The 22,382-nt window shown below is 36.5% G+C and overlaps 1 protein-coding gene and 1 long non-coding RNA gene across 12 annotated transcripts in view; one reads left to right on the forward strand and one right to left on the reverse strand.

Annotated features, from left to right (window-relative positions):
- CSMD2 (CUB and Sushi multiple domains 2) overlaps positions 1-22,382 on the reverse strand; it is a 1,065,508-nt gene that overhangs the window by 313,180 nt on the left and 729,946 nt on the right. For all 7 annotated transcript variants that reach the window (XM_056795117.1, XM_056795119.1, XM_056795118.1 and 4 more), the window contains 7 exons: positions 20,739-20,877; positions 20,063-20,250; positions 18,329-18,517; positions 18,034-18,150; positions 14,766-14,981; positions 12,724-12,912; positions 6,903-7,072 (listed from right to left, as the gene is read on the reverse strand). In XM_056795117.1, the coding sequence (XP_056651095.1) occupies positions 6,903-7,072; positions 12,724-12,912; positions 14,766-14,981; positions 18,034-18,150; positions 18,329-18,517; positions 20,063-20,250; positions 20,739-20,877 (1,208 nt within the window). The remainder of the gene's footprint in view (positions 1-6,902; positions 7,073-12,723; positions 12,913-14,765; positions 14,982-18,033; positions 18,151-18,328; positions 18,518-20,062; positions 20,251-20,738; positions 20,878-22,382) is intronic.
- LOC130453850 (uncharacterized) overlaps positions 18,247-22,382 on the forward strand; it is a 45,286-nt gene continuing 41,150 nt past the window's right edge. For 4 of the 5 annotated variants that reach the window (XR_008911462.1, XR_008911465.1, XR_008911464.1 and 1 more), the window contains exons 1-3: positions 18,247-18,586; positions 19,584-19,689; positions 21,032-21,131. This is a non-coding gene — a long non-coding RNA (uncharacterized LOC130453850). The remainder of the gene's footprint in view (positions 18,587-19,583; positions 19,690-21,031; positions 21,132-22,382) is intronic. The other variant, XR_008911461.1, reaches the window with a different exon arrangement.

Here is a 22,382-nt window from a genome sequence, read left to right on the forward strand (position 1 = left end):
TGTGCAATCCTGACTGTGTTTTCATAATATTTGAACTGTTTTATTCTGGCTCCTTCCAGTACTTTTTTTCCCTTGGTCTGAGAATTTTTAAATTTTGCTATCTTTGGATGTTTTATGACAGGTTCTCTTTCATGTGGAGATTGGTAGATTATTTTGACTTCTATTTTCCCCTCCTGTACAAGGATACCAGGCCTAATGATTGCTTATAATGTGATGCCCAGCTCTTTTTTTGGATTATAGCTTTCAGGTATTCTTCAATGATTCTTAAATTATCTCTCCTGAATTTCTTTTCTAGGTCAATTGTTTTTGCATTTAGGTATTTGAATTGTTCTTTTATTTGTTTGATTTTGTTGATTTTGTCTTATTGCTTCCTGATGCATCATGGTGTCAGCTTCCATTGCTCAACTCTAATTTGTAAATGGTTATTTTCTTCCTTGAGCTTTTGTGTTTCCTTTTCCATCTGGCCCATTTTAGTCTTTACATTCATTTTCTTCAGTAGGTTTTTTTCCCCCTTTCATTTTCATTTAGCCTATTAGAATAGTATTTAGGGAATTGTTTTTAGTGGGTTTCTTTCTTTTTATTCCATCTCCATTTGCCTCATACTTGTTTCCAAGATTCTTTTTTTCATTCTTATATTCTTTCATTTTTTGATTTTTTTAAATTCTTTTAGAATCTTTCTAAGAGTTCTTTTGGATATTGACATCCTTTCTCACTTTCCTTTGGGGTTTCACATGTTTCCTTTTTGCCACTTTTGCTCTCTTCTGAATTAATATTGTGATCTTCCCTGTCACTAAAATAATTTTCTATGGTTAGGTTTTTTCTTTGTCTCTTGCTCATTTTTTTAGTTACTGGGTTTTTTCCCACCCTTGTTACCTTGTCTATCTCTAGATGTTCTGTTCTGTTCCTGTGATAGAGGAAGTGATTTAGTGATTTTCCAAGCCTGTTTTGTAGCTTTATCTGGTGCTTGGGTAGGCCTGAATTGTGTTTGGGTCTCTTGCTGTGTACTTCAAGTGGGTAGCCCATCTGCCTTCGTATGGGAAGGCTTACAACCCTTGTCCAGCTGGATTCTACTCCCCTTGCTATTAGTTTCCCTGCAATCTCCTGTGCAGAGCTGTTTCCCAACCTTCCAATACCTCTGCCTATAAGTTGCTTCAGGATGCATGGGCTGTTCCTTGTGTAGCTATTTTGTTGCCTCAGGCAAATTGGCATCTCTTTGGGCTTCTCCCCTTTTTGCCTTTTTGTTACCCTCAGGCTATTTGGCAGTGTGTTGGAATGATAACCCACTCTGATGTTTTGTTGTCTCAGGCTATTTGGCAATGCTCTTCCATTAAGTAGAAGTGGTAAAGCTGACAATAGGCTGGCATTGGGCTGCTCCTATCTGCCATTTTCCTGCCTTGAGCTGTTTGGCAGCTGTAGAGCTAGTCCCAGTTCTGCTGCATCTCCATAATGTTGCACCCTAGGCTACTTTCCTCACCCCAGTGAAGTGTAACATTCTTGTTCTCTCTGTTTTTGAGGTGCTTTATTTTCTATTTTCTGTATTTGGAAGATTTATGTAAAATGACCGGCCCTTACTCTACCATCTTAGCTCTCAGCTAAAAGAGAATTTTAAGGCAAATGGCAGGCTCTTCATGATCATCATTATATTTGTGCCCCAAGCCCCAAAATGGTCCACAGAAGCATTAGGAAGAATGAAAGAACATTTTATATCCCAAACTCAACAAAAATCTAGAAACTAAATACTGGCCACATCAAAAAGAAGGCTAAACTGGAACATTTCTATGCTTATTATTACCTCTAATAGAGAATATATCCCTTGCCAGAAATATCACCAAAGCAAATGGAAGTAAATACATAAAACATTTTATTTGTTCTTCTTGTTCTTTTGTTTCTACAGTTCCAAAGATGGAAGAGAACTTACATTTGACTTAAGGATGTAACATGTTCACATATAATTAATATGTGATAAAATGACAAGGAAAGGGATCATACCTGGGATTTCACAGACACAGGGAAATCATGAATGAAGAAATTCCCTTTAAAGAAGAAGGACAACACACCTCTGTACCTTTTAGTCTTGGAAATTTGCTCAGGTCCCATAATAATTAGCATGTTTCATAGAGAGGACTCAAATCCAGGTCTTCCTGGCTCTGAAGATACTCATATCATGGTGTATATATAGGTTACTTTCAAATAACTATACAGTGATATAGTCAGGAGGTACTATTAAAAGGAATCCAGAAAAACATTTTGAAGGAGATGATGAATTGAATCTTGAAGGTCTAAAGATTCCAAAGAGCTGAGGTGGAAGCATATTCCAGGCAAAATGGATGGCCTATGTAAAAGGCAGAAAGATGGAAAATAGAATGTTATGTATGGAAAATAGCATATAATGCTGGTTGGTTCATGTACCATAGAGTATCTAATGGAGAACTGTGTAGAATCAACCTGCAAAGACAGGGTTAGTTCCTTTAGGTGACAAAGAAGAGGAGTTTATACTTTTTCTTAAATGCAATGGTTGTCGATGATAAATTGAAGATAATCAATGGAAGGAAAATCCTATCATTAATAGTAATTGTAAAATATAAAAGAAGGTGGGATTTTATTTAAATTGGAAGGAAGTCAAGAGACAGAGATGAAGGAGAGAATTACAGGACTGAAAGATAGTGAAGGAAAAATATATAGAGTTGGAAGGCGGATTTGCTTATATTATAGAACAACAATGAAGCCAGTTTCACTAGATCTCAGAATACATGGCAGCAGGGTGAAGAAGAAGGTATAAGAAGATAGGCAAGACATAAGGGGATCACATGATGAAAGACTCTGAACACCAAATGATATTATGTTTTATCTTTGTGATGACAGGGAGGCACTGGATTTGATTATTATGTACCATGATAAGTTAAAACAAATTAGTATGCACCCTAAATATTTATATATTAATTTATACATGTGAATGTACTAATGTATATTATATAAATATACATATATAAAATAGACTAAAAATAGAAATTTTAAAAGATGTTAATAATAACCTAAACAATTTAAGATATTTTTATTTATTAAGAATATATAAATTTTTTTGGTCATTACTATTAGTATTTTAGGTGAGAACAATGTGGCTAAATATACTTATTATTAAAAATCTTGGTTTTATATTTTATAATATAGAGATTCATAGATCTGATTCTAAGTTCCATTTATTTCCATTCAAAATCTTGATTATCATTATGAAAAATATACCTCACAAATGTCCCTAGATCCAAATAGAAGAAATATATTGCTGGTTAAGCTCATTAAATCATGATACTAGTTTTCTTATCCCCACAATAATTTTTCAAATGTTTTGTTTATTTGTTGAAATTCAGCTAGTAAACTGGAACTTTCCTGGTATCAATCATTTTTACACTCTAACTAGAAGATGCTATGTATTTTTTCATGTTTTCAACAAATAGATTTGAAACTCATTGAAACTCTTTTTTTTCTTGGAAAATTTTTAAATAGTTTAGAAAGAAATTTCTACTTCTAAGATTTTTTAAAAGCATATAGATATAAATTTTTACAGCCAATATATTGTAAACAAAAGTATAGTTTTTAAATGCTTTGCTAATTATAGTGACAACATTATAATGAATATATCAAGGGAAAATATAAGCTATGGGCAAAGTTCATCATTAAAGTAGTGCACATAAAATCATATCTTAATCTTGATAATTTCAAGTTTTTAAACTGTTTTGTCAAGTCTGGTTAGTTCATCAGTTTTTTAAGTTGAAATGCAATTGACAAAGAACTCACATTAGGAAAAGTGCAAATTCTATCTTCAATCCAGTCTCCATGGAGCAATCTTTTTGGACAGTTGTCTATTTTATTATGGTTGGTTTAGTTAATTAGATAACATAATCCATAATTCCACTTAACAGGGCCCAGATAGATTGGATTATGGTGTGATACACTGAACATGAATAAGCAAGTTAAGGTATTAGCATCAACCACTTCACTTTGGAGAATTTCTACTTTTCCCTCAGGACACAATGTCTACTTTTAATAGTATTTGACATATGGCCCAAATTCAATGTGTTTCAAATATTAATATGTTCATATTTTCTTTATTAGGTAAAAATGAATATGAATAGAAAATGTATTTTTCCCTAGCATCCCCATGGATTGTTATGTACACCCTGTAGCATGTATGTATACCTCTTTGGAGATGATTGTAGACAATAGTTTACCCAAATTATAAAAAAAGTCTGAGTAGTCTCTCATGTTGTGTTTGTATACAAAATGAAGATATGCAAGCTAGATAGCAAAGTTAGGTAAATTCAAAACCGGCTGAAAGATTATACCTCCCCTGCACCCAAAAGAGTAAATAGTCATGAAGTATTGATACTTCACTGTCCATTTGGAAAGAGTAATTTGTAGAATATTCTAGGTCTTATTTAACATTATTATCAGGGCTGGCACTCCATCTCTAAAAAGTTCACCATCACTGCCCTAGCTATACTATCTCTCACAGAATAATAATAAATAGCAGATATCTTATGTCTGTTTGAATGGGCCATAATAAACAAACACATGGAGAAGTAATAAGAAATTAGCTAACTCTGAATGAAACAATATAGAATGAGGACAGCAGAATCTAGAAAATAATTTAAACAATGACAACAATAATATACATGAAAAGAACATTAATTTTGATTGAACTGAGATTAACTACAAAGGACAATCTTGGCTCTAGGGTAAAGGATGAAGTCATACATCTATCTTTTTGGTAAAGAATCACAAAGGCAATGAAAAAATTCAGACTGGTGCCAGACTTTGGAGGGCTTTAAAGGTCAAGATATGAGAGTTAATATTTAATCCCAGGGGCAATAGAGAGCCACTAAAAGTTTGGGAAAGAAGGGTTGCATGGTTGACAAGGTTTGGCATCTGGGCAATAGGAATATTATTTAGGGACTATGTATAAAGGATTGTTAGAAAAGGAGATGGAATAGAAAGAATACCAAATAGGTGACTTAAAAACAGTCCAGGTAAAAGGTAAAGAAAATGAAGGCTAGAACTGGAGTAGTGGTGAGTGAGTCTGGAGGCATTCTCATTTCTATATAGGGCTCTTTTTCTCCCATTTAATGTGAACAATGTTCAGGGCCATTTTCCTAGGTCAGGAGATTAAAGTTAGTTGCTGTTAAATTCAAATAAGCTAAGAGTTGGACTATCTACCTGTAAGTCTAACTATCTTATTCAAAAGTAACCCTTCCTGCTAAAATTCTAAAACATTAGGAGATTCTCCATTAAAAGAAGATGAAGTAGCAGGACTATAATAGTCAGAAGACCAAAGAACCAAGGTTCAGAGTTACCTCTTCTATGAAGCCTTCTCTGAACTCCATCAATAACCAAAAAGGCTCTTTTTTCACTAATGAATTTAACATTATTCAATGTCATATATTCTTCTGAGTTTGGATTATTTTCCTACTAAACTCCATGAGGGTCAAGATGTTTCCACACTGCATATGCTAGATGCCTAATAAAGTTCTATTGAATTCAATTGCAATCATGGATAGTGGTAAGTGATAAGAATAAGTGATATGATGATTGCATAAGCTGCCATATTTCCCCATGAGCAAGAAAATTGAAGTGAATAAAGCTAAGGTAGAATCAAGGACACAGAAGTTTTCTCTTTTGTGCAATACACTTACAGGATTTCCACTAATCATTCTTTTCCCACAGAATTCAGTGGACAACCAGCTAAAACACAAGCACATTATTTACTTGGGCTTGAATTCAAGATTGGTAAAACCTTGCACCTGTTACTCTATATCTGCGTCTTTTTCCTTATCTTCAAAATACAGGGTTTGACTAAATGATCTCTCAGGTGCTTTTCAACTCTAAATCCATTAGCCTTAATCAGGACTGACTAGAAGAAATTCACTGAATACCCAGAATCACCTTTCAATAGTTTACTCATGCTAAAATTGATTGCCATGAGCCATCTTCCCCTCTGTTCTATGGAGAATTCACCCCAGATTAGGGATTAATCACATTCCTGTCATACATTTACACTGAAGCATATACACCAATAACCATCAAAACAAGTCTTCTATTTTTTTAAACCTCTATCTTCTGTCTTAGAATCAATATTGTGTATTAGTTCCAAGGTAGAGGAGTGGTAAAACTAGGCAATGGGAGTTGAGTGACTTGCCCAAGGTCATACAGTTATGAAGTATCTGAGGTCAGATCGAACCCAGGATCTCCCATCTTTAGACCTGACTCTCAATCCACTGAGCCACCTACCTGCTCCCTATCATGGCAACTTATGCACATTCAGTTTAGGCTGAATTTCTGGGAAAGTAGGCTGAGATTCCTCTGTTCTTCTAGGGCAGGGGTTCTTAATCTGGCAATCATAAACTTTTAGAAATATTTTAACAAATGCATTTCTTTTGCTTTTTTGTCTATGTAACATTTTGTTTTTTACACATTCAAATACATGATTCTGAGATGAAGTCCATAGGCTTTGCCAGTCTTCCAAAGGAGTCCATGACACAGGATGAGTTAAGAGTCCTAGTTCTTGCAGGATATTTGAGAGAGTCACAGATTTTATTGTACATGCATAATTGTATATCCACACAAACAAAATCAGATTCTCATGTCCCACTTCTTCTGTAAGTTAAATTCTACTGTGAATTTTGTACAACTCAATTTGACTCAGACTTGAGGAGAAAAGGAAAAACTTAAAGAGTATCCTTGACATCAAGGAGTTTATATTCTACTAATCCCAGAAGAAAACAGAAAAGATTGCAGATAATCCACAAAGAACACAAACAACTAAGAGCTTAATTCACACACACACACACACACACACACATATATGTATATATGTGTGTGTATATATATATATATACTATAAGCTTTACCTTGAGAACGTCTCCTTCATAGAGGTCAAATGTCTTAGCTTTAAGCTGAATCCCTTTTCCTGGCTGGGTCTGGATGGAGTAGATACACTCATGATTGTTATTGTAGTTCACAGGAAAGTTGGGGGACAACAGGATACCTTGCGTCCCAGTGACAGATGACCCACATTCAGCTAGAAATAGACATAGTAATCACAGATGAGTAATCCCCTGTTTTGACAAGGAAATAGAGAATTCAAAGCATCACAATACCCAACTATATTTGCACAATGTTCGTTAGTCTTTCTCCATTACTCTCACAAATCCTCCCCCACAACTTTGTTTTATAGAACTCAATTTTTTAAATTAGTAAGTGAGTTACTCTACAGATTGGTTTATAGATTTTCATGGTAAAATGAATGACCAAAATGAAGAAGGGAAAACATCATGAGAACATATGTGTGTGTGTGTGTGTGTGTATCCTCTTCAATTGGGAAAGGCTAAAAGTAAAGTCTACAAAATCATAAAAGGTATGTAAATTGAGAACACAGTCTTGTTGAACACATTATGAATAGCAGATTTGAATATATGGAGTCTCTGAAGCTTAAAATAGATTATTTCAGGAAAAACATGAGGAAGTTATAACTGTCTCCCTTTCTTGTGCTCCTATGACTTCTCTTCACAAACTAAGTATTCTGGTCTAATTTATGGGTTAATACATTATTCTCTCAACTAGGGTTTGTAAGAGAGAGAAATATGTTTAAGAGAAAATGTTGAAAAAGAGAGGAAGATGAAAAAGAAGGAAATTTGATCCAGTGAAGTAAGAAGCAGCCCATGTGGGGAAGGGGCAGAAATCAAGACACCCCGGATTCCAGGGTGAGAACAGAGTCTGAGTAGAACTCCAAACTGAAACTGCCACTTCAACTCCCACTCCTTCAGCTAAGAGCCTGACAAGAGGATCTGAGAGGCTGAAGGTTTCCCCCTGGACTCCAACTGCTTCCTAGTAATCCCTGAAAGTCTTTTGTTCACCTCAACACAATAGACTGGACTTTGAAAGAAGTCATCTACTGAGGAAATGCTTTCCAAGGATTTTCTTCACCTCTGTCTCCCCAATCTGTCCTGAACTCCATCAATTAACCAAATTAGCTCAGGAGTAGGGACAAATCGGCAGCTGATCAGAAAAGGGATCAAGGCTGACAGCCTGGACACCCCAAGAGTTGGGGGGGTCAGTCTGCCAGTTTTTAGGGACTCCTGCCACCCACTTTCTTTACCCAAACCTCCAATTTTCCCTTCCCTGAGTGATTCTCTATTAAAGTGTTACTGTCTAGATCAGGTCTGCCTACTTTCTGACATCAATGACGGGGAGTGAAGATTTGGGGAGAACCATATCTCTCCCTAAAGAAAGAGAATTAGCTCAACATCAGGGCTGAGGAGTGAACTCAGATCTCAAAGGGAAAAGTGGCAGCTGGGGTATTGGGAGGATCCAGAGACAGGAAAATATATCCTGCCTCTCAACAACAGCTAAGATCAAGAAGGGAGGCAGTGAGTCATTTCTTGTAAACCCTCTCCTCCAGTTCTTAACCTCCACCTCCCAAATCCAATCTCTGAGGAGACATACTCTGCCCCTCAGGGAGACAAACTCAGGTTCTCTTCACTCAAGGGAAGAAGGGGAAGATCAACCTCTTCTCCCCTCTCTCATTCTCTCAACCCTTTCTCTCCCTCTCCCCAATTCACCAGTCTAGGTGGGGGTAATCTCCCTTATTGGTCTATATTACAGGTAATACCTTACCTAACTAGGCAACGTACTCATTTTATCTCTCAGAGTTTATCTCATCTATAGAATTGGGAGGCTGAACTGAATTATCTAACAGACATTTTCAACTCTGAGAATTTGTTATTATAAAAACATTTTATTAACATGACTGGAAATACTGCTTAACCATCCATAAAGGCAGCTAGTTTTATAAGGCTTAATATTATTACTAATTTGAATTTCACATAAATAATACTATGTGAAAAGCCCTGTTCTATACATCAGGAATCAAAAGATGAGACATCATTACCATCTCCGGAGGTCTAATGGTGAGAGAACATATATACATAGATCACTAATATTCAAGAAGGGATTCCTATTCATATTTAGGATGGAACTCTGATGTGTCTTCTAGTTCTGAGCTGAATATTTGCAAATTAATATTTGCAAAATTATCTTAAAACAGTATAAAGCAAACATGCAGAATTGGATAAACCAAGAGATTATACAAGTCAAAAATTAAAGTTCCAGAAAAGCTTAGATAAATTTTTTGAATTATCTAAGTTATTAGATTATCTTAGTTATTCAGAGAAGTTAAAATGTAGACACAACCTGTAATGTCAAATTAAGTGTTGACATATCACTCTCTCCTAAAAAAGTCCCTCAGTGCCAGTCAAGGAGAATAATGCACTAGATGGATCATGGTAATGAACATAAAGACATTCTTGTATAGCCTTGAGTACAGATGCCAATACTGTGTGTAAAAATGAGATGGTTTAGTTAATGCCAATATAGTATCCCTAATATTCTAAGAGTTCACCAGTAGTCCCTCCAGAGGATCTAATGAAATGGGAACTCTATGACTAGTTCTAAACATTTATTCTATATTGTATAAGGGAGGTCTTAAAAGAATCAGAGCATCTAACCCTTATTAAACATTATTCCTCTTCAAGCATTCTTAAATCCAGCCAATCTGGATGTCTTATTATTCTCCACACTTGAAACTTTCCCTCCCATATCCATGACTTGGCACATGTTTTGCCCTGTGCCTTGTATGTACTCCTTGCTCATTCCCAGTGCTTAGTAATCATAGTTTCCTTAATAGCTCAGCTCAAATGCATCATTCCACATGAACTCCTTCCTGATTCTCCCAGCTACTCTTGCCTTCTCTGTTAATGACAAATTATCTTATATTTATATGGCATAAACTTTAGAGAAAGAATCAGTTTTCTACATTGAAAAAAATCAATATATTTTGACACAAAAGAGCTAAATTCCATACCAGTCTTGAAACTACCTGTCCTTATGACACTGCCTATCTGACCTTTGGAAAGTCACATGAACTCTTGAGATCTGAAATTTCTTCATCTCTCAAATCTAAATCTATATGAATGTTGTCTTCCTCCAGAGAATGTAAGTTCTTTGAGACATGACACTGTTTAGTGTCTACCATAAAATAAGTGCTTAATGAATATTTATTAATTGATTATATAATTCTAAGACTGTAAATAAAGATACAATGAAGTACAGTGGAAAGAGAATTGTATTTGGAGTTGAAAAATTGACTGAATTCTTGCTCTATCACCTGTTACCTGTGTGATCATGACCAAGATATCTATTCTTGGCCTTAATTTCCTCACCATAAAATGAAGAAGTTAAACTAGATGACTTCTAAGGTCCATTCCAAATCTATGATCCAACATAACAGATAGGGAAATTGTGAGAAATTTGAAATAATTTATATGAAAGTATAACAAATGCTCCTTTCAAGTTTCTGCCTACTCAACCCAACTCCCAAGTTCTCTCACCACCTGAGAGGAAAGACCTCTATCAGGGACCCATAGGATTGAGACTAAGAGATAAAAGATTTTTATCATAAATCATTATCAAAAAACTTTTATTAAGTATCTACTAGATCCCATTTGAATTTGTCCTGCTAGTACTAGGAGGAAGCAAGACCAAGACTTCTTCCTTCTTAGTTTGCAAATTAAACTGGGGGGAATGGGTAAGCAGACACTGTGTAAATTTTACTCAGGAGAAATAATGGAGGTGTGAATCCTGTATACTTGGCCTCACGGTTTATACTGGATGGCTCTCCAGATGGCAATTATTCCCTCTTGAGGACAGTTTTCCATTTCAGTGCTGGCAAAGGACTGGCCTAGAAGCTGCTAGCTCACTGATGAAGAACAGTAGAGTATGATGGGGGGAAAAATATCCAGGAAATCAGAAGATTTGGGTTCAAATCTCAGCTTCAAAACTTACTGAAATATTCATTGCCTATTACTTCAATTTCCTTATTTGTAAAATGGGGATAATAATACCTAAACCACTTAGTTAATAGGATTGTTGTGAATTTTGAAAACTTTGTATATTACATTATGAATTCTAGGAGCTTCATCATTTTAATTTTGGACTGCCATGTTGCACAAAGTAGGCACCTAATAATTGTTTATTGAATTGAATGAAATTATAATTAAGCTAAACTAAATCAATATAAAATATGACTTTCATTATCACTTTCACATTCTGGTCCTACAGTGTTGTCCTGAAGTTAAAATACTCTCCACCTTCACTGTTGGGAAAGGAAAGGATTTGCCTCAATTTATAGGGTAAAGGATCTATATAAGATGATCTTGAAAGTCCCTTCTAACTTCAAGTCCTCTGAAATGTATTTGTGCCATCTCTTCCAAGCAAAGCCCCAATGATAAGGATCATAGGATCATAGTTTTATTGCTGGAAGGGACTTTGGAGGCTATTTAGTTTAAAATACTTATTTTAGTTGAGGAAATGGGATCAAAAGAGGTTAAATGACTGATTTAAGCAAACCAAGTAGCAAGTAGCAAAAACAAACAAACAAAAAAAAAGGATGTGAATTCAGTCTTCTGACTTCAAATCCAGATCAGAGCATCTCCCAGACAGGACAGAACTTCTGCTAACTTCATAGCCTATAAGCATGAAAGATTTCCAGGCTACTCTTAGATGTCCTCATAGCAACTAGAAAAGTAAGAATGAAGAATGGACTCTGACTGCAGAGGGACTGCAAAACCTCATTTAGAATAGCCAAAAAAATTGTGGAGACATGAATTTAAAGAGATAGTACTACACTGTTAAGAAATGACAAATATAATAAATTCGGAGAATCATTGAAAGACATTAATGCAGAGTGAAGTAAGCTGAACTAGGTAAACAATAGACACAATTATTCTAATAACAAATAAAAAGAAAAGAAACCTAAAACTGAATGCTGTGAAATTATAATGACTGATCTTAGACCTGGTAAAGAGTTGAAAAAATGTGCCTATTTTAGAGGTGTAGAACTAAGGATGTAAAATACTGTATAAACTATCATATATGATAAATGGCAGTTGTTTTGGCTAAATTGATTTTTTTCTCTTTCCTTTTTATCCTTATTACAAAGGATGGCTTGACAAGTAAAGGGAGGGAGGAGACATTAAAAAATAAAACTGATTCAAAAACAGAAGGTAAAAAAAATGTCTGAAAAAAAATTCAAGCGGGGAGCTTGAATCTTTACCATCCACAGAACAATGATACTCAATTTTACTATGAAAGGCTTATTTCCATAGTTAAAGACCATCAAATGCTTAATAGTCCTAGATCAATAAAATTTCTCCCTTCAAATTAAGATTTCTAACAATGGTAACTAAAGGTTTTTACCCTCTTTTTCTGTTTTGAAAGACAGAGTGCTCTTCATTGTTTTTTCAGGCTTGAAGACCAGTATAAAGAATTGCCTTAGACTTCCAATTTTTAGGTACAATCATGGCATGTTTTCCCTCCTTTTCTCCTAAATTTAGTGTTGCCTTAGATCTGACATCGACCTCCCTCTCCTGTTTCCTTAGATTACAGGATTCCTGAAGGAATAATGATATTTTTCTCTCACCTCTGAAAGTCTCTGATCAGTGAAGAGTTCTGCCTACAGTGAATGATCAGGATAGGATAGTATATTTATAGGTATAGGTATGTTGGGGTATCTGGGGGCATATGAGAAAAGGGATGTTAATAAACTGAGGGTTGTCTTGTCTGTCCTTATTAGAAAATATTAGCCAAGCAAAATGAAAGCACATGACCACCTACCAACACACCTTGGCAGAGCCGAACTCCACACCCGACGTCTGCCCCCAAGACATGTGATGCGGGCTACACCCTCTAGCCGATACCCTGGGAAGCAGGAAAAAGTCAAGACGTCTCCAACTCCAAACTGCAAACCCTTCCTAATGCTGTATGCCGGTACCTCAGGCTCTTCACAGGGTTCCAGGTCATATTCTAAGATTCAAAAAAGACAAATACAAATACACTCAGAAAGAGATGCAGAGACAATTAGATGCAACAAAATATAAGAGAAACAATGAAAGAGAAAGCATAAAAGAAATAGAAAACAAAGAACAAAAGGAGATAAAGACTGAGATATGGAAAAGAGGCATAGAAAGATGATCAAAGAGGGAAAGGTAGAGAAAGAAATGAAGGACATAGACAAGTACATATAAACATATAAGACAAAAACACAGATAAAGATAGGTAGAAAAGATACAGAGATACATAGAACAGTACACCCAAGGAGTCAGAAAATAAAAATGGAAAAGAGACTGAGACAAATAGAAAGGGGAGGGAGGGAAAAAGAGGGATGGAGAGAGAGAGAGAGAGAGAGAGAGAGAGAGAGAGAGAGAGAGAGAGAGAGAGAGAGAGACAGAGAGACAGAGAGAAAGAGAGAGAAAACTAGAATAAAGGAAAAAAGTAAAATATGTATTTAGTGATTAACTGTTATGTGAGATTATCCCCCACCAGTTCCTCCTTGCATTAAGATATTGCTGAAATATATATTCAACAAATTAATCATCACCTTTTCCACTGGCTTATCTTCCCATTCCATGGCAAGACCCATGCCTTCAAGATGCTCTTTCTTTACCCTCAGATCCAATTAGCTACTCATTTTGAAAATAGAAAGGACTGACTAAAAGGAGATGGGGAATGGAGATATGTGATAGAAGAAGGGGGAGAGGGAAATATTTAACCCCAAAGAATGAACTTCTATTAGGGAAATCTCAGGAATGGTAGTAGTTCTATAAGGAAATTATTAGCTATTGAGTGATGTATAACTTTCCAGTTTCTTTTATATCATAGCAAGTTGACAGTCCTCTTTGTTTACACTTAAGACTGGCAAAGTCCCTAATAACATCTCCTGATCTTGGGAAATATTTCTATATTCCAACCTAAAACAGCTCATTGAAGTGAAGGGCTGAGAGTGAGAAGAAGTAGCCTTATTAAATAAAAGATCCAACTCGTACATATGCCTCAAATGCAGAGTCACCAACCATCATCTGTATCAAAGGCAAGTGAGTGGTCCAAGTTAAGATCATAGCATGCTCCTCATAAAACAGTTAGTTCATGATTAAGAAGGTCAGTAAAATCAGGCTTAGGCCCCCCAAAATAGAAATTTCTCTAACATGTAGAGAATAGCATAACTGTCATGTCTCTCTCCCACTTTACCTGGCATGACAAGGACAATTTCAGGATGCCTTATAACCAACAAGAAAACTTTCCCACCTGATATAGAAGGGAGGTAAAGATTCAACAAAGTTAGAGGATATAATTTCTAAAGCTCTAGTCCATCAGTCCCACCATACAAGACTGAAGAAATGTAACTACAGATATATATATATATATATATATATATATATACATATATTACCACTACTCAAGCAAGGATGAGAAAGCTAAAAGAAAAAGGCTTTTTAAAAACCCAATAGATTCGTTTTCTCATATTTATTATTATCAGAGGATACAAAATGGAAGATCAGATGACTAGGAGAGAATATTGAACTTCTGTTTTCTAGTGCATAGAAAAACTTTTAATGTCCAATTGCTAATGCTGACTAAAAGATCATAAATAATTCTTAAAGGCTCCAAATTAGATTCTACAACCACATTCACTCTTAGTAAATCTATATTGGGAAGTTCCTTGCTTTTAACCCAAAGGCCTCAGGCACATAGTAAAATAAAACTTTCTCTATATATTTTAAAAACAAATGTTGAAATTGTCATGAAAAAAAGACTATAGGGAAGCAGAAAAAAATCATTAGAGGGTCATATTCACCTCCATGGATCCATAAGTCCTTTACCTGAGAAAGTGATGTTGAATCCTTCATAAGACATGGAAAAGTCAGAAACAAAGCGTATCTGAGCTGTAAAGTTGCCATAAAGTCCAGCACTTATTGGAGCAGGGAGCCGGGAACCAGTCAGCTGCTTCAATGGCTGTGTGAAGCTTCCATTCTCAGTGATGAGCAGATAGTCATGGCCACTCTCCAAGTGAAAGGTATGGAAAGTGAAATAAACACCTGTGAGGAGGAACCAGGGGGACAAGGAAGGGGAAGTCAAGATGGAGAAACAAAAACAACCAGGTATGAAACTCAACAGGGAAGAAAGATCTAATTGCACCAAAGACTGTTAATTCCTATGTGCACAAATGTATGTCCATTATGCAATGGAGAATCCAATAAATAATCACTTGCAATGTCCATAGCCTTCCTACTGTAGTTTAAGGTTCCTACATCATAATCATGAGTACTACAACTACAATATGTTCAGGGAAGACACATTTTTTGCCCAGGCAGATGCAGATGAACCCTCAATTTAAAATCCAAGAACCTAAAGGTTTTAATTCTTAGTTGAATTAGACTAGCTTTGGACAGTCAACTATCCATGACAGCTCATTACCTGCGAACTTTTGTTTCCTACACTATATCAATTACTCTTTGATAGTGATGAATATTTTTCCTGTCCTACCTTTCCTATCCACAAACACAGAATACCAGTCATTTGCTCCAAGACCTTTCTGAAATGATGAAATTATACATTCAAAAGCTGCATAGAAATACTATGAGGTAGTTAGTGCTACTCTTTTCTTGTAGTCTGGTGGGTTAATTGCTCCCAAATGTCAAGAAGCAATCTCTTATAAAAACAGAAATGTGAAACTGTTATGTTCAATTCCTCCTATGCACTAAGCCTGGGAGGTGTGGAGAGTGGAATGGAATCAGGAATCCTGATCAGGCTACAGCAAAGGGGCTGGTAAAGTCCTTGCATGTTTGGAATGATCTTTTAGTCAAATTGAAAAATAACTATCTACTGTCATTTGGCTGACCCAACAACTACCCCACCATAAATACATAGTAATTTAGTGCTGGCAGAAAGTTGCACTAACAACTGAAGAGATTATGAAAGACTTCGTTTCTAAGGCAGAATCTGAGGTGATCCTTGAAAGGTTCTATAGAATTCCAGAAGGAAGAATGAGAGGAATGAGGTTTAGTCTATGCAAAGGCCTGAAATAGGAAAGGGAATGTAATGTACAAGGAATGTCAAATAGTGTGACTAGAACATCATAAAGGTAAGGGGATGACAATTTCACAATCCTAGTTTAGAATGGTAAGATGGAATTAAATTGTGAAAGGCTTTAAACAAGCGTCACTAACATTTCCTACAGCCTTCTGGTCACATCCCCATTCTCTGACCACCTCTGTTACATGGGAAGCTGTCTGATGGGTGAATATTTTGCTTCTTCTTATCAGTGGCAGATGCCTCAACTAAAGTAATTCAAGTTCTAGCCAAAAATGAGGTAAAGGAAGAAAGAGAAATTAACTATTACAGAAGGGTTTTAAAAAAAAAGAGCAAGAGAGACATGAACAAAGGTAGGATATTTGGAATCTATGGTAGAAGAGCAATTTCAGTAGGATGGTAGAGTTAGAAACCTGATTCCAAGAATACAAAGAAAGAAACTGAGCTATTATAGCCATTTTTACAAAGCATAATAATGGGGGGGGGGGAGGATGAAATGGTAGCTGGATGGCAGAGAAAATTCCAAGGAAATATTAGGGAGATCTAAACGTGTTTTTAAGGGCATATAAAGGAGCCAAGTGAATAAATATGATTAAGAGACAAGGAGTGACTGCTATAACAAGATTCCAGAAAAAATAGGAGAAAATAAGACTAAAGCCCCAAGTGAAAGTATTAACTTTCATGTGGAATAGAGATATAACTTCCTTTGTGACCCAAGGAAGGAGAAAAAAAGCAAAGCAAAAAGTATTCACTAGGTGCTAGCAACTGTGCTAAGCATTATGTTTACAAATACAAGCAAACAGGAGAACCCCTGCCTTCAGAGAACTTACATTCCAATAGAATGTAAGACACCACACAAAAGAAAACTAAAAAGTAAATTATAGGGCACTGTATCAAATTTAGAAAAGTCAGGAGTGCAGGTAGGACAAAGATGAAAGCTATCTGGTCTTAGCCACTCTCCAAAATGGAGGCCTTAGGAGGAATTCTTGAATAAGAGTACTGGAATGGAATGGAGAGCAGAAGTTCCAGGGTGAGGAAGTCCAAAAAGTTATAAGTATCTCTAGAAGTTCTGAGGAATGGAGGAGGGGAACTGGAGAATTCAGATGGCCTTAAATTTCTAGGTGATATAGATGACTAAGTCATTGATTATAAATGCATGGAATAGGAATGTGGTTGGGGACATAGCAGAAATGGTTACCAATAAACTTGGTGGGAAATGAGAATCATAAATCAATAATAGGAAAATAAAATGACTGTCATTCAACAAAATTAAAAAAAAATAGCCTAGCTGAAATTATGTTATATATTTGTGGTGGACAAAATTAGTTACATTTCATTGTTTTCTCCAGAAACACAAAGTCATTTGGGGGCCAAAATAGAGGAATCAGATATTAGGGATTATCAGGAAATAAGGATTTAAAATTATACAAAACTCAGAAAGGAGTGACTAGTGAAAGAAAACAGACTCACAATTGAGAATGGAGATAAATGAAGGCAGTGGAGCATATAGATTTGGAAATTAGAGATGAGTTAAAATTCACAATAAGGGTTCAAAGTAGTTTTAGTGAGAGCATGTTGTAAAAGTGGAAACATTGAAAGATGTGTTACTGGGAAGTGGCAGGTCCCTGATGTAGGGAGTAAATGGGCAATATCAGACATGGTCATAATGCATCCTAGATCTCTTCATGTACATGGTACATAGTATTGGGAGTTATTGACATTATCCCAATTGGTAACTGACAACTCATACCATTGTATTGGATGATTCAATGCCAACTGCTAACTGAATCTGAAATTAAGTGGCATAATCTATCACAGGTCCCTTGCCTTCTAAAAGCTTCCTGATTGTTAGACCCAGTCCTTAAGCAGTTTTTAAGACTTCTAAAATTCCTTCACATAATCCTTTGTTTTCCCCATTATGTCCATAAAAGACTATGAAGACTAGAAGAAGCAGTTCAGAGGCCTCTAAAGGAATATCTGTGTTTATTATGTGATCAAATAGGCCAGTCTTCAGGAAGGTATCTTACTAAGAAATCACCAGAAGAATTTGAGGCTCACCTTTGCCATGTGATGTCTCTATAACCCAAGTACAATTCAGGTTGTTAGGATAGAAATCAGGAAATCCTGGTGAGAGGATGGTACCACTGGAGCCTTGAATGAAACCACCACAAAGAGCTGTAGGAACAGTAGAAAGGGGGCTTTGATTGGATTAAAAATTGGTTGAGATTCTCAGAAACTCCAAAATGATCATTCCACTATGAACCTGGGACTCTGTCCAGACATCCCCATACTTCTCTTCCCATACCCAACACAAAGAAAGGAATAGTCAAAATCCATCGAACTCCCAACTTACCTTCACAGCTAGGGAGGGCTCGGCTCCACTGAAAATTGGGCTCACACTCCAGTGGCTCACCATCGCTTAGAGTGTAGCCAGAGTCACAACTGAAGGTCACCAAAGCACCAACATAGAAGTCATTTCCATGACGATGACCATTCACAGGAATCCCAGGGTCTAAACAGTGGTCTGACTGTATGGTGACAGCTGGAACAGAGAACCCACAGCTAAAAGGAAGGGCTCACAGATGTAGCAGAGGAACCACATCTGGAAATGGTATGTAATGGCCTTGATTTCTTTAGATAGTTTTTAGCTTTTTAGCCTCATCTGGGGTTTGGGAGGTTGTAAATAGGAGAGAAAAGAGGTACAAAGTGACAGGATAGAAAAGAGGAGTGAGCACTATCTTTTTAAGGGTTTCTATCTATCAAGGTATCCATGATCCAACAAGAATATATCCTTGGAGTTGGAACTTTCTCAAAGATATACTGACCATGAGGGGCAACTAGATGTCTCAGTGAATAGAGAGCCAGCCCTGCAGTCGGGAGGACCTAGGTTCAAATATGATCTCAGACACTTTCTAGCTAGGTGAGTATAGGCAAATCACTTAACCCCAAATGCCTAGCCCTTACTGTTTTTCTGTCTTAGAATCAATTTTTAGTATCAAGTCTAAGACACAAGGTAAGGGTTAAAAAAAAAAGATATACTGACCATAGAAAAAATCTCTTGTCAGTCCTATTGTTTCCCAGGCAGTAGACAACCTGGTCAAAAACACACGTAGAGTACCCAAGAACTAAAAATGCCAAAACTCTCCTGGGACTATCTCTAAAGGGAGGACAATGAGGAAAGCACAATTGTTTTACAAGAAGGGAGTAAACTGGACTCTATTGGGACACTGATATACCCAGAACTTGTGTACTTACCTCCACTCCCCACTTCCTTCCTCAATATTCAACTAAAATTCTCTCTGTTTGCCAGTCTAATCCTTTATATCAAAGGGATAGTTGTTCTACTGACATTATATAGCTCTCATAAATAGCTAGGCTAATTGTGGGATCCAGAAGAAGGTATGCCATACCTTATACCCAAGCTATGCTCTTTAGTCTCTAAAAGAAGAAATATGTCAAAGAAATAAGCTAATGCTATTTGCAGTCCCACTTGAAACTCTGTCCCCCTGAGCTCTAAACTGATTGCAATTCTCTTACACCAGCCACAACACAGCAGTATTTTCCAAACTCTTCAAAGAACAATTTGTTTTTCTTCTATCTCTCTTCAGAGAGCAGAATTACTACCTACCAAATCTGCATGCAGGTAGAGTAAGTCCAAGAAATTGCACCTCTCAACAAAAGGGATTGAGACCTTCTGAGAATCTGCAGCACTAGGTAAACAATAGCTCCTTAATATAGGTGTACCTTAAATGAAGGACACAAAGTGATACGGTGGGAAGGTAACATATTAGTAGTACATGGGGCAGTTTGGTTCTAATTCTGACTCTGCTATTAACTCACTATGAAGTATGGGAAGTCATTTCTCTCTCTGGGTTAACCTGGAAAGTGAAAGGTTTGGAATAGTTAATCTCTGAAGTGGCTTCTATCTGTAAGGCTCTATAAAAGAGTAATAATACACATAGAGAATCCTAACATAATCATGATATAATGAAACTCAGATATCATCTCACTAGATTTCAGAGAAATACCTCACCAGAAAAGATGGGATTGTCAGGTCATGCAATTCACCTGCCCTTTCAATACTCACTCTCATATCTGATCTGGAAGCCAATGTCCGAATGACTCTTGTCTGTAGAGAAGAGAAGATAGAGGTAGTTGCTAGTACTGATAAGGAATTGGGGAACTTGGGTACCATGATAGACTCCTATCAAAGGTGATGAGTATGTGCGTCCATCTCGGACCTCCAGTGTATCATAGTTGACTTCCGTTTTAAATCTGTAAGGAAAGGGGGAAAAAAATCTTGCATGAATAATTGAACTTGTTATCCTTTGAGAATGATAAAAATCCCAAGTCACAAAAAGGATTTTTGTTTAGCAATTGATAGGAATAAAATAACCTCTGAGGTCCATTACAATTCTGAGATCCTGTGATTTCTTTGTGAATTCAGGTTTCTGGAAAGAGGAGTAGATTTAGGAAGGCTAGGTATTTGTTGCATATCATTTGGATATTCCTTAGTATAAGTTGTTTGGTTACATTCAAGGCCCTTTAAGGACCAGATATGTGACCACTTCAAGGCTTGGGACCAAAACTAACTTTGTACTTGGAATTCAAAATTTTCCTTTTCAGAATTGGGAACATAGGTAGAAAGATTCTCCTCCCCCTTGTCACAGAAAAATCTTCTTTTCCTCTTTCCCTTTCCCAGAAAGTTCCCTCTTGTGCTTCCCAGCCCAATCTCCTCCCTGACAAGTTGTGATCACAAGCACCTGTCAAAAGTGATTTTGATGGGGTATCCTGGCTGGGCTTCAATCACCCACACACAATTCAGCGCATCCTTGTAGAAGCCGGGCCAACCAGGGGAGAGGATAGTGCCACTGGGAGATGTCAAGTGGCCACCACAGGGTGCTATTGAGGGGAGGGAGGGAAAAAATATCAGTAAAGATCTGAAATTGATCACATGGGTAGCAACTTTTGAATGAGAAGATGTCTCCAAATATCTCTACACTATAAATATTTGATTTTCTGGTGATAATGCTTTTTTTTAAATAAAATTAAACAGGAACTATGAATTCATCCCAGGAAGGGAACTTAATTGACTATGCCTAATCACATTATCTAGAACTTCTAAAAGGAAGAGAAAATAAAAAGAAGACCAAACTGTGAGTACCCTTCATTAACTATTGCCTAAACTATTACTTGTCTTTCTAACTTGTCTCTGTGCTGCTAGAAATCACTCCTTTCTGGTCAATTCTCCACATAATTCTCTACTAGTATTCCTAAAGTACAGAAATGATCATGTTACTGTTCTGATCAAAAAGCTTCAGTGATTCTTTCTTGCTCCTAGGATAAAATGCAAACTCTCCTATTTGGTATTAAAACCCTTGACAACTTAGCTCCACCCTCCCTTTCTAGGCTCAGTGGTCATTACTTTACACTATATGTCAGTCAAACCTGTCTACTGGATATTTCCCATAAATGATATTCCCTCTCCCATCTCCATGACTTTGCCTATACAATCCCTCCTACAGAATACCCTCCTCTATTTCTTTATTCATCAGCACTTCATAAAATCCCTGACCTTCCTCAATATTCAACTAAAATTCCATCCTATCCTGATGAAATCTATTTCTAGTGCCTTTCCTATCAAAATTACATGGTAGATATTTTGTATTTACATTCATATTACTATAGAATGTAGCTCCTAGAGGCTATGGACTATTGTGACATTGCATCCCCAGTGCTTAACAAGGTGTTTATGATGGGAAGCACTTAATAAAATTGTCATGAGCAGTGGAGTTTGGTCTTGCCATGATAAAAAACAGATTCCCTAAAGGTTCTTGAGCAGAGGAGCAGCAAGAGGAAAGCATGAGTTTAGAATAATTAAGCTGAGCCCTGGACAGGATGGACCAAAGGAGGGAAAACATTAGAGACAAGGAGATTGGGGTGGTTCTCCAGATAGCAATTAGTGAGTAGAAGTAAAAATGGAAAAGAATAGATAAGAAACTTATTGCAAGGGAAGAATCAATAAGACCTGGTGATTATCTAGGTAGAGGAAATGAAGGAAATGGGCGATTTAAAAATAACAAATTTCTAGTCCAAGTGATTTGGTAGAACAACACTGTCATTCATTGATTGTAAGTGGAATTTTGGAGAGGAAGCTCCCTGTATATAAACATGAACTATATATCTCAGGTACTGTTTTCATCATATCACTGCTTTCCCAACAACCTGCTATGACCTATAACAGAAGCAATATAATACAATGGAAAGTGTACTGGATTTCAAAATGGAAGTTCTATATTCAAATCTGGCTTTTGTGTTATTTGATGCCACCAAATGCTGCTCAACACAGGTGACTCTGGCTAAGTTATTCATTCCCTTTGGGACTCAATGCCCTTATCTGTGAATTG

This window comes from Monodelphis domestica, chromosome 4, assembly GCF_027887165.1.
Source record: "Monodelphis domestica isolate mMonDom1 chromosome 4, mMonDom1.pri, whole genome shotgun sequence".
Taxonomy (NCBI): domain Eukaryota; kingdom Metazoa; phylum Chordata; class Mammalia; order Didelphimorphia; family Didelphidae; genus Monodelphis; species Monodelphis domestica.